Raw genomic sequence first — 13,508 nt, forward strand, 5'->3', positions numbered from 1 at the left:
ATTAATCTTTTCTGCCCCAGGGAAAAAAAAGCTACAACTCTCACAATGAATAAGCTCTTAGTGCGACAAGTATCTGCACTGCCACCCAGTGGTCAGAACTAGCACTGCACCCCTTGAAAAAAGTCGAAATAAAGCAATAGCCACAAGCCCACCTAAGGCCGGGTATGATTTCATTCTATGGGGTCAATCCTATTATGTGCGAATTGCGATTTTCACTTCGAATTCGCATAGCGAATTCATTTTGCAATTCAATTAGCAACTCGCACTGATCAGTCAGACTGAATTCACAAGTTTCCACTCGCACCTCCCTGAGGGTGAGAGATGGAGAGGAAAAGCTTTATTTTAAGGTTAAGGTGTGGGGACACTGTGCTGACCCCCTTGGAAACACCCCCTAATTACCAATTGGAAGATTATAATTAGCTTATTTAGTCCAATTACTACATGACATTTTTTGGGGTAAAAAAAAAAACAAAAACCTCAAACTACCCCAAAATCAACTTTTTTGTTAGTTTAGGCACCCCGAATTTAATTACAATAATTTTTTAGTTGAAAAAATAATTGTTTTTATCATTTTTTTTTTCCATTTTTCAAGGTGCTAATAGAACAACATGGGCAATGCGCTATGATCGCGTCTGACTGCAATTCCATTCCATTGCAGTCAGACGCGATCATAGCGCATTGCCCATTTTGTTCTATTAGTATCTTTAGTGGGAGTTCACACTAAACTCCAAGCAGTTGCAGCTGATCCCAACTGACAGTGTTATATCATTAGCGCCGAGAGCTGGGTAGGAGTTCACCCTCCTCCCTACTTTTTCTCATTTTTCAAAGTGCCCTCAAAGTACCCCAAAATCGCCCTTTTTCCTACTTATTTTTTGCATTTTTCGTTTAAGATTAAACGAAAAACGTTTGTTTTTTTATCATTTTCTTGCATTAAAAAAAAAACAAAAACCACAAATCAGCCATTTTACACCATTTCAAAACCTACAGTAACTTCCTAATGGCCACAAACAGCCGTCTATACGGTCCTGCTAACGAAATTATCCAGTTTGGGGGGTCCGGGATGGTCTCTCCACATTTTCATTTGCATTTCTCGCAAATCTCATTTGGCAGTCAATTCGCACCCCTCCGCTGCGAGTAGTGCAACTAGGTATTTGTAATTGTATTGGAGAAATCCCGGGAGCGCGCTTCGCGGCGAAGTGTGCGAGTTTAAAGAAACAACCTCGCTACTTGCAATTCGCACCTAATTGGATCGAGCCCTATATGTCATTGGCATTATATGGGGAGAACGCAAGGTTTATATGAAACCGACAGGAAAACGGAGATATATACACACTGCAAACAAAAGTACCTGGCTGTTGGTTAGTTTGGGGTCAGTTACTTGGGACAGGAGAGACTTTGCCTCTCTCTGCAGGTCGTCATCTGCCCGATACTCCTCACTCCTACAGAGAAAGGGAAAATAACCAGGAGTGAAAGACACATTGTGTAAAGGTGCGTACACACTGGGCAATTAAAGTGGACGACTGAACGATAACGATATCGTCCACTTTATCGTCCATTTTTAACACAAAAACGTTGAACGATAACGACGACGCGCGTTCCCGCGGGTCGTCCGTCATTATCGTTCATCGGGTTAACATGCAGGCCAACCTGACGATGTCGTCAGGTTGCTGCATGCTGGGGAATGGGGGAGAGAGCCCGGCGCTGAACGATATCGTTAATGATATCGTTCAGCGGCTGTGCTCAATGTCATGAACCACATTGAGCACAGCCTGCCGGGGACAACACTACACGATATCGCTCAGGGAGCATATCGTCTAGTGTGTACGCTCCTTAAGACACCGGGATATGCACAACCCACATAGCGTTACACCTTCTTACCACTTCTCTGCCATTGTCCCCTCCGCCTCACCCAGCCACAGCTTCTCCTCAGACTGCTGCAGGTATTCCTCAGCCCAGCGAGAAGGTGATGACAAGGGGTCTTTTTGAGAGGAGGGAGAGAGAATTGTTAATTAAATTGGCGTCGTCCTATTAGTATGTACCCGCGCCTCATGGATACTAGTCACACAGCCCCTCAGTGATATCATTCGTGAGTTGATGCATTTTCATAAACATTGGTTCAGCCAACAAAATGGCCGCTTCCCTCTTATCTATACTCCACTGTGATTCTCAGAGACCTGTTACGTTCTCCTCGGGGCATGCTCACCAAACACGCATTAGTCTGCCCGTCTTGATGCATGTTATAAAGCAGACTGAATAGCACTAAATATAGTTTTATGGTTTTCCCAGAGAGCAAGTTGTTAAGAGCTTTATGTTGGTATAAACGTGTAGTAACGTCACAAATGTGGGCAGGAGACTGAGGCGTCCTCTCCATAAATAGTCAACTCAGCCTTTAAGGAACGCAATATTTAAGTTTTGCCCTGCAGGAACTCTGTGCTGCCAGTATAGTTAGACATGTCTCAGAATTATACTGTTTACATTCCTGTTTTCTTAGCTATTTCTGTAGCCGCCTGGACAGTTTACACTATGAACTGCCTGAGATGGAATACTGATATCAGGGCCGTAACTCCCAGTTGGCCAGGATGACAATCACCTGCACCGATCAGCATGTACGGGCGAATATAGATGTCAAAAACGACCAGCAGGCACGCGCATCGCTGGTCGTTATTGACATTAAACTGCACGATTTGCGGGCGATTACCAAGCGAATGAGCGATAACGACGGTCGTTATCGCTCAATCGCTAGTTTTAAATCGCCTAGTGGATGGGCAGCATTAGATACGATACTGACTGATATTACACTAATAGACTAGCCCTTGCCTCTGAAGATACATTCAGGCTCAATGCTCCTGGGACTACGGCCGTAACGATCATCTTTCCAACGACCTCACCGACAAGTGACCTGCAAATGATCGGCAGTGCGTTGTACGCTGCTTCACCGTGATTCAGCCAATAGGTCGTTCAGAAAACAATGGCGCATGTCAGCAGAGCTTCCACACATCGGTCACTAACATTTTACTATTACCGCGGATTAGCCAGATAACAGTCACGCAATCAATGCATAGGGATTGATAAACTGCAGGGTCATCGTAGAATACATTGTTTTAATGGAAGTCTCTATTGTGGGATATTGAGACATTGAGGAACTGAATTAAAAGCAATCTCTGGACCGTTACTGTAAGTTACTTTAATACTGAAGGAGATATTATTCCAATGTACAGATGTGTCCTTTTGCGTGTTTCTGCATACGCAGCAAATCGCGCCACACATGGTGCAAGGCGTGCGCCCGCAGGCAGATATGCGCACTGCGTTCGCACCCGCGAGTCCATAGGATTGCATGGTACGATTGCAGTGCGTGTCATATCGTACCATAGCGTATGCTGCGGCGGGTAATCGCATGGCGCGATACGTGCACACGTTTGTAGCGTGATCGGCAAATATGCAAGAGGACACGTGTGTATTATACTCTGAGTATAGGGCATATGATTGGTCACCAGCTACTAAGCAGGACTGCGTCTCTCGTTATAACGATCTGACTGTGGCCATAGGAACAAATCGGTTCCAGTCTATCGTTACAAAAATATTCATCGGATATTAATCGTGTCTGTTGGATTGGTGATCAAAGCTAAAACTGTGCAATAACCATCAATGCTAAAGATCTAGAACAGTGATAGGCAACCTGATACACGTCAGGAGACCCGCTGACTTACACAAGGGCATCACAGTACTCGCTTAGTAATAAGATAACATAATACACATAACCAAAGCTAGAGGAACCAGTCTGTACTAACAGCAGCAGGTTTTTGAAACTAGATAAACAAGTGCCACCAACTATATCAAACAAATCTGACTATACAGCAGGAAGGAGCTGGAGGCTGCAGGTGAAGGCACGGGGCTGGGGGGAGGTCTAAAGCAGTTCTCAAAATTGTGCATCGCGACCAGCATGTGATGGGGTCATATGACGCAGCTGTGTTTTCCCGCTTAGCTCTGGACCCAGCATAACTACCATATGCCTAATTCGGAGCCAGACGCTGCTCTCTCTGTCCGTCACTGGGGTCCTGTAAAATTGTTATTGTCAGAGGGGGGATCCCAGAGTAAAATAGTCTGAGAATCTCTGGTCTAGAAGATTCTATTAGGATAGTGGTTCCCAAACTGTGCGCCGTGGCACCCTGGGGTGCCTCAGGTTGGTGGTCCAGCACCAAATCAAATTCTTTATGGTCAACGTAATGTAAATATGTGGACAAACAGAAGCACAAACCTGTCCCCGTCACATAACTGAACCTTAGGATGACAGGTCAGCACAATTTACTTCACTTTACTGTACTACATTTTTTTCTGAATTTCTCAATAACAAACTTTTGGCTTAGGGGCGCCATGAAAACAATGTGGATACTCTAGGGCGCCGTGGTTCAAAAAAGTTTGGGAACCTCTGTATTAGATTTTTTTTTTCCCTGCAACACAGAATTCCATGGCATGAGGCATACAATGTTACCACTACATTGTATCTAGATTTCTGTTACTTTACATCACTTACCTTTCTGAGTCTTTTCACAATAAAAAAAGAAAAAGATACCCAGTTGATATTTGCTAAAAAGACGTAATGATTCCATCGGAATCTGATAAATATATTCACAGGCGGGAGTAGGTGACAGACTTCATAGCAGAAAGCATTCAGTATAGAGATACAGGTGTTATGGGTGTAATTATCCTAATGGTTGGCTGGAAAGGGGGAGGAGGGTCTTGATATTTTTAATCTTCATCCCAATAACCCTTATTCTGAGTTGGGGTCTTTCCGTATGGCGGCGACATCCTACTCATTTCCTCGCGCTAAGAATCCGCTCCGGTATACTACAAATCTGGGCGTCTGTATCTTGAAGCCTATCCCGCCCTCTGTTATTATTATGCCCGCAGCTGTCATCATTAGTATCTGGGCACTCACCCCATGCTAGGTGTAAATCATCGGTCTGCGACGGGAGTCCAACTTCCGCCCGCGCACAATGTTGGAGCATGGAGGCCGACATACACTCCCACAAAACAGAAAATCTCCACGGTAGCCGACAAGAAAAGCGCATTTCACATATGGTGGGCTCCGTTGACTGACTGATCGATCCTGTACGCACTAGCGCACTCCGTCGGTGTGTGGATATCTGATCCGGTGCAGAAGCCAGCGTCTCTCATTGGCGCATGCCCAGGATTAAGACATAGCTGCCAGGTTTGTATGCATTTAGACTGGCATCTAATTAAGAATAAGGCCCAATATCTCTCTCTATCTTTACACACTTACGCTACATATTTTGTAAATGTTTACATTCCTGGTGAATAGCTGTAGAATACAGATTAGAAACACCCGCCGGTATCCCAGTATCCTATTCATTTATAGGTATAAACAAGATGATGCGCTGTACTGCAGGGATGTTCAACCTTTTTTTAACTGGAGGCACACTACACAAGACTTTAAAATTGCCAAGGCACGCTATCCGGCGCTGCGGCGTGCGTGACCAATGAAAAAACAAACATTGGCTCCCACATAAAAATAAAAAACACACTAAATGGGCCTCCACGGGAACAAAACACACTACATGGGCCTCCACGGGAACAAAACACACTACATGGGCCTCCACGGGAATAAAACACACTACATGGGCCTCCACGGGAATAAAACACACTACATGGGCCTCCACGGGAATAAAACACACTACATGGGCCTCCACGGGAATATGCCGCGGCACAGTGGTTGAATAACGCTGCTGTACTGTTTGTACATTTTAAAGATCTTGAGTGTGAATATAAGAAATGAGAAAGTAAAGTCTCTATGAATGCTGCCTTTGAATAGTTTACACCGTGGTAATATTAGTAGGCACTCGGGATTGTCCACAGAAGGTCGGTGGTTAGTGGCTGGACAGCTGTCACATTATCTCACCTGCCTGGTCAGTGAACTCTCGAGTCCAGTCCTCCTCTTCTACGTGATCAGGCTCCTGCCCAAGAAACTCATCCGTCCAGTTCTCAGAGAGAGCCAGGTCTGCCACACCAGGCGCTGGAGAGAGAGCAAGAAGAAGGAGCAGATGGGCTGACTACCCACTCCCAAGATAAAACGCACGATCTGCACAAGTGCTCATGGCACTCACCTCGCAAGGGCTCTGGGCGGAAGCTGCTTTGTTCGATCTGTTGCATCTCTGCCAGGAGACCATCCATCTTAAATGTGTGCGGAGCCCGGCTGTGCAGGGAAGGTGCACGGGAGTGCAGGAACTCCGATACAAGCTGGAAGACAATTCGTACAGGAAGACAATTCGTGGACTGAACCAATATTCATTAGAACAGATAAAAACACTAGGGTTGATGCCTCAGTAAAGTCAGCGACTTCTAATGAACTGATTGGCTAAATATTATTTGAGACCACACTGAGCCTGAAGCAGGAAACCCATGAAAATAATAATGAGTTGAGTTTTCTTCCTTAACATAAATCACTGTGACAGGCTATAAGAAGAATCTTCGTATTTACAATTTTTCCTTGGTTTGTTTCATCAAGCTGCTATTAATGATTTATACTTCTTAATTGTGTCATGGACTACCATGGCAACCACAGTCAGATGGCACATGATATAATGAGCAGAGAGGTTTTGAAACACCCCTCTAGAGCTCTGCCTACTCTGTGCAATGTAACATTCTCCCACACTCTACCTTTACATGACATACTGACAGCAGCAAGCCTGTGTGTGACTGGCTGGCATTATTTGCACCTCCCAGATATACTTTAAAAAGAAGATAGTGATTGGTAGGATGACAGCTAAGTGCATAATTAAAAGGCACCTAATGTATATAATGTGAGAGTGCATGGACACAATTTATGACAGTAACATTCTCACCTCATCTTCTGTAGCTTCTCCAAGTGGCTTTGAGATCTGCTAAAGGGATAAATATTGATTAAAGAACCAGCAGGTAACATACAGTCTTATTTTGTGCTCAGTGTTGATGCAGTATACAGACAGGAGTTATAAGGTGGGTGTGTTTATTAAAACTACTACCCAAGTAACTGATAAATACACACATATTGGGGGGCTACAGAATACAGATTAGTATCTCCCACCAGAGACACATATTGGGGGCTACAGAATACAGATTAGTATCTCTCACCAGAAACACATATTGGGGGCTACAGAATACAGATTAGTATCACCCACCAGAGACACATATTGGGGGCTACAGAATACAGATTAGTATCTCCCACCAGAGACACATATTGGGGGGCTACAGAATACAGATTAGTATCTCCCACCAGAGACACATATTGGGGGGCTACAGAATACAGATTAGTATCTCCCACCAGAGACACATATTGGGGGGCTACAGAATACAGATTAGTATCTCCCACCAGAGACACATATTGGGGGCTACAGAATACAGATTAGTATCTCTCACCAGAGACTACAGAATACAGATTAGTATCTCCCACCAGAGACTACAGAATACAGATTAGTATCTCCCACCAGAGACACATATTGGGGGGCTACAGAATACAGATTAGTATCTCCCACCAGAGACACATATTGGGGGCTACAGAATACAGATTAGTATCTCCCACCAGAGACACATATTGGGGGCTACAGAATACAGATTAGTATCTCCCACCAGAGACACATATTGGGGGCTACAGAATACAGATTAGTATCTCCCACCAGAGACTACAGAATACAGATTAGTATCTCCCACCAGAGACTACAGAATACAGATTAGTATCTCCCACCAGAGACTACAGAATACAGATTAGGATCTCCCACCAGAGACTACAGAATACAGATTAGTATCTCTCACCAGTGACACATATTGGGGGCTACAGAATACAGATTAGTATCACCCACCAGAGACACATATTGGGGGGCTACAGAATACAGATTAGTATCACCCACCAGAGACACATATTGGGGGGCTACAGAATACAGATTAGTATCACCCACCAGAGACACATATTGGGGGCTACAGAATACAGATTAGTATCTCCCACCAGAGACACATATTGGGGGGCTACAGAATACAGATTAGTATCTCCCACCAGAGACACATATTGGGGGCTACAGAATACAGATTAGTATCTCCCACCAGAGACTACAGAATACAGATTAGTATCTCCCACCAGAGACTACAGAATACAGATTAGTATCTCTCACCAGAGACTACAGAATACAGATTAGTATCTCCCACCAGAGACACATATTGGGGGGCTACAGAATACAGATTAGTATCTCCCACCAGAGACACATATTGGGGGGCTACAGAATACAGATTAGTATCTCTCACCAGAGACTACAGAATACAGATTAGTATCTCCCACCAGAGACACATATTGGGGGGGCGACAGAATACAGATTAGTATCTCCCACCAGAGACACATATTGGGGGGCTACAGAATACAGATTAGTATCTCCCACCAGAGACTACAGAATACAGATTAGTATCTCTCACCAGAGACTACAGAATACAGATTAGTATCTCTCACCAGAGACTACAGAATACAGATTAGTATCTCCCACCAGAGACTACAGAATACAGATTAGTATCTCCCACCAGAGACACATATTGGGGGGCGACAGAATACAGATTAGTATCTCCCACCAGAGACACATATTGGGGGCTACAGAATACAGATTAGTATCTCCCACCAGAGACACATATTGGGGGGCTACAGAATACAGATTAGTATCTCCCACCAGAGACACATATTGGGGGGCTACAGAATACAGATTAGTATCTCCCACCAGAGACACATATTGGGGGCTACAGAATACAGATTAGTATCTCCCACCAGAGACACATATTGGGGGCTACAGAATACAGATTAGTATCTCCCACCAGAGACACATATTGGGGGGCTACAGAATACAGATTAGTATCTCTCACCAGAGACACATATTGGGGGCTACAGAATACAGATTAGTATCACCCACCAGAGACACATATTGGGGGCTACAGAATACAGATTAGTATCTCCCACCAGAGACACATATTGGGGGGCGACAGAATACAGATTAGTATCTCCCACCAGAGACACATATTGGGGGGCGACAGAATACAGATTAGTATCTCCCACCAGAGACACATATTGGGGGGCGACAGAATACAGATTAGTATCTCCCACCAGAGACACATATTGGGGGGCGACAGAATACAGATTAGTATCTCCCACCAGAGACACATATTGGGGGGCGACAGAATACAGATTAGTATCTCCCACCAGAGACACATATTGGGGCTACAGAATACAGATTAGTATCTCCCACCAGAGACACATATTGGGGGCTACAGAATACAGATTAGTATCTCCCACCAGAGACACATATTGGGGGCGACAGAATACAGATTAGTATCTCCCACCAGAGACGACAGAATACAGATTAGTATCTCCCACCAGAGACTACAGAATACAGATTAGTATCTCCCACCAGAGACACATATTGTGGGCTACAGAATACAGATTAGTATCTCCCACCAGAGACTACAGAATACAGATTAGTATCTCCCACCAGAGACACATATTGGGGGCTACAGAATACAGATTAGTATCTCCCACCAGAGACACATATTGGGGGCTACAGAATACAGATTAGTATCTCCCACCAGAGACACATATTGGGGGCGACAGAATACAGATTAGTATCTCCCACCAGAGACTACAGAATACAGATTAGTATCTCCCACCAGAGACACATATTGGGGGCTACAGAATACAGATTAGTATCTCCCACCAGAGACACATATTGGGGGCTACAGAATACAGATTAGTATCTCCCACCAGAGACACATATTGGGGGCTACAGAATACAGATTAGTATCTCCCACCAGAGACACATATTGGGGGCTACAGAATACAGATTAGTATCTCCCACCAGAGACACATATTGGGGGCTACAGAATACAGATTAGTATCTCCCACCAGAGACTACAGAATACAGATTAGTATCTCCCACCAGAGACTACAGAATACAGATTAGTATCTCCCACCAGAGACTACAGAATACAGATTAGTATCTCCCACCAGAGACTACAGAATACAGATTAGTATCTCCCACCAGAGACTACAGAATACAGATTAGTATCTCCCACCAGAGACACATATTGGGGGCTACAGAATACAGATTAGTATCTCCCACCAGAGACACATATTGGGGGCTACAGAATACAGATTAGTATCTCCCACCAGAGACACATATTGGGGGCTACAGAATACAGATTAGTATCTCCCACCAGAGACTACAGAATACAGATTAGTATCTCCCACCAGAGACTACAGAATACAGATTAGTATCTCCCACCAGAGCTGTATTGTAAAATTGTCATTAAGTTAATAAAAAGTAAATTGTGCCGGAACTTGAATCCCAAGAATGTTAGTAAATCATGTTGTATTTCATATATATGAATAGGTGACTCGTATGAGGTGATCTATCTATCTATCTAAGATCAGCTATTTCACAGGAGGCACATAAGAAATGTACTGTACATACAACATGTCTGCCCTGCAAACACATGACATGTAAGCTGCATCATATGTACAGTATCTGCAGGCGTGCATCTAATCTAGAACTACATCATGTGTGTATTCTATATAAACCAAAACTATGTAAGCGGTGAGAGTGCATATAAATGACTCATCAACAAAACACCTGCACAAAGGTGCCTGTAACATGACGCCTGTCCCTCTCAGTGCAGGGACCATGTTCTGTTGGTTATTCAAAGTTTGCACAAGCCAGGACACTGCTGAACACAATGCATGCAGCATTATATACACAGAAAAATAGGGACAGTCATACAGAAAGGGGGACTGCTGAATACAATGCAGTCCATGCAGCATTATATACACAGAAAAATAGGGACACTCATACAGAAAGGGGGACTGCTGAATACAATGCAGTGCATGCAGCATTATATACACAGAAAAATAGGGACACTCATACAGAAAGGGGGGGGGACACACTGCTGAATACAATGCATGCAGCATTATATACACAGAAAAATAGGGACACTCATACAGAAAGGGGGGGGGACACTGCCGAATACAATGCATGCAGCATTATATACACAGAAAAATAGGGACAGTCATACAGAAAGGGGGACTGCTGAATACAATGCAGTCCATGTAGCATTATATGCACAGAAAAATAGGGACACTCATACAGAAAGGGGGACACTGCTGAATACAATGCAGTCCATGCAGCATTCTATACACAGAAAAATAGGGACACTCATACAGAAAGGGGGACACTGCTGAATACAATGCATGCAGCATTATATACACATAAAAATAGGGACACTCATACAGAAAGGGGGTACACTGCTGAATACAATTCATACAGCTTTATATACACAGAAAAGGGGAGACACTGCTGATAATATGCCTGGGTGGGGGGGGGGGTCACTTACAGCAGGGGCCCCTGGGGGCCAGGCTACATGGGGCAAGCCTTCCTCTCGCAGACCTTTGTCCTGGGTGAAGTGGCCGGTGAGTTTCATGAGTGGGTTGGCCCCTCCACACTCCGTGTCCACCAGTCCACGCATCGCCATGGCAACCGCCTGCAACATGGAGATCAGACATGAGAAGAGACCCCACAGGCGCCCCCAGATGTCTCTTTCCCTGGGCTGCTGGCCTCTTACCTGGTGTCTCACAGCCGGCACTCCCTGCTGTCCCTGGCCGTCTAATGTCTCTCAGTGCTGTGACTGTCTCTCCTCCTATTCTCGGCTCTCTGGCTATGTTCCAGCAGGACGTGGGACGTCTCTGTGCCTGGTCGCCATGTATCTCCCCAGTCTCTTCCTGTGTCTTCCAGTCAGAGTTCAAGGAGGAGGAGCTGGTAATGGTACAGACACCGGGTGAGGGGAGGAGAGAGACTGCCAGTCACAGGGTGAGGGGAGGAGAGAGACTGCCAGTCACAGGGTGAGGGGAGGAGAGAGACTGCCAGTCACAGGGTGAGGGGAGGAGAGAGACTGCCAGTCACAGTGTGAGGGGAGGAGAGAGACAGCCAGTCACAGTGTGGGGGGAGGAGAGAGACTGCCAGTCACAGTGTAGGAGGAGGAGAGAGACTGCCAGTCACAGTGTGAGGGGAGGAGAGAGACTGCCAGTCACAGTGTGGGAGGAGGAGAGAGACTGCCAGTCACAGTGTGAGGGGAGGAGAGAGACAGCCAGTCACAATGCGAGGGGAGGAGAGAGACTGACAGTCACAGTGTGGGAGGAGGAGAGAGACTGCCAGTCACAGTGTGAGGGGAGGAGAGAGAGTGCCAGTCACAGGGTGGGAGGAGGAGAGAGACTGCCTGTCACAGTGTGGGAGGAGGAGAGAGACTGCCAGTCACAGTGTGAGGGGAGGAGAGAGACTGCCAGTCACAGTGTGAGGGGAGGAGAGAGCCAGTCACAGTGTGAGGGGAGGAGAGAGACTGCCAGTCACAGTGTGAGGGGAGGAGAGAGACTGCCAGTCACAGTGTGAGGGGAGGAGAGAGACAGCCAGTCACAGTGTGGGAGGAGGAGAGAGAGTGCCAGTCACAGTGTGAGAGGAGGAGAGAGACTGCCAGTCACAGTGTGAGCGGAGGAGAGAGACAGCCAGTCACAGTGTGAGAGGAGGAGAGAGACAGCCAGTCACAGTGTGAGAGGAGGAGAGAGACTGCCAGTCACAGTGTGAGCGGAGGAGAGAGACAGCCAGTCACAGTGTGAGAGGAGGAGAGAGACTGCCAGTCACAGTGTGAGGGGAGGAGAGAGGGTTAGGACTAGACTATACAGTGCAGATGGACCTGTGACGTCACAACCACGTTACCCAGACTGAAAGGGGCAGGGGCGGGGATGGTAACGGGGGACCAAAGGTGTCCGCTCGCCACGCTTCGGGCACGGTGGCTCGCTGCGCTCGCCACAATTATTTATTCCCCCTCTATGGCCTAGTGGATGGTAACGCAGGAGCGGTCCAACCTCCTGCAGCAGTCACGTGGTGGATACGTCACAGAGGTCCTTTCTCCAACTTGGAAATAGCAGCAACCGAGGAGAGAGACTGCCAGTCACAGTGTGGGAGGAGGAGAGAGAGTGCCAGTCACAGTGTGGGAGGAGGAGAGAGAGTTCCAGTCACAGGGTGGGAGGAGGAGAGAGAGTGCCAGTCACAGTGTTGGAGGAGGAGAGAGACTGCCAGTCACAGTGTGGGAGGAGGAGAGAGAGTGCCAGTCACAGTGTGGGAGGAGGAGAGAGAGTGCCAGTCACAATGTGGGAGGAGGAGAGAGACAGCCAGTCACAGTGTGGGAGGAGGAGAGAAACAGCCAGTCACAGTGTGGGAGGAGAAGAGAGACTGCCAGTCACAGTGTAGGAGGAGGAGAGAGACAGCCAGTCACAGTGTGAGGGGAGGAGAGATGGTCAGGACTAGACTATACAGCGCAGATGGACCTGTGACGTCACAACCACGTGACCCGGACTGAAAGGGGCAGGGGCGGGGATGGTAACGGGGGACCAAAGGTGTCCGCTCACCACGCTTCGGGCACGGTGGCTCGCTGCGCTCGCCACA

At 46.5% G+C, this 13,508-nt stretch overlaps 1 protein-coding gene across 3 annotated transcripts in view; it reads right to left on the minus strand.

Annotated features, from left to right (window-relative positions):
- Nucleotides 1-11,920, minus strand: part of PEX5 (peroxisomal biogenesis factor 5) — a 24,157-nt gene extending 12,237 nt beyond the window's left edge. Inside the window, exons 1-7 of one of the 3 annotated variants that reach the window (XM_088456070.1) lie at nt 11,635-11,920; nt 11,407-11,553; nt 6,861-6,896; nt 6,123-6,255; nt 5,918-6,031; nt 1,879-1,978; nt 1,349-1,439 (exon numbers count right to left, since the gene is read on the minus strand). In XM_088456070.1, coding sequence (XP_088312196.1) covers nt 1,349-1,439; nt 1,879-1,978; nt 5,918-6,031; nt 6,123-6,255; nt 6,861-6,896; nt 11,407-11,544 — 612 coding nt within the window. In that variant the 5' untranslated portion in view covers nt 11,545-11,553; nt 11,635-11,920. Of the gene's footprint in view, nt 1-1,348; nt 1,440-1,878; nt 1,979-5,917; nt 6,032-6,122; nt 6,256-6,860; nt 6,900-11,406; nt 11,554-11,634 lie in introns of all 3 variants that reach the window. The other 2 variants (XM_088456068.1, XM_088456071.1) reach the window with 2 other exon arrangements.
- Nucleotides 11,921-13,508: the final 1,588 nt, after the last annotated feature.

The sequence above is a fragment of the Taudactylus pleione genome, unplaced genomic scaffold, assembly GCF_031769625.1.
Source record: "Taudactylus pleione unplaced genomic scaffold, aTauple2 ptg000685l, whole genome shotgun sequence".
Classification (NCBI taxonomy): domain Eukaryota; kingdom Metazoa; phylum Chordata; class Amphibia; order Anura; family Myobatrachidae; genus Taudactylus; species Taudactylus pleione.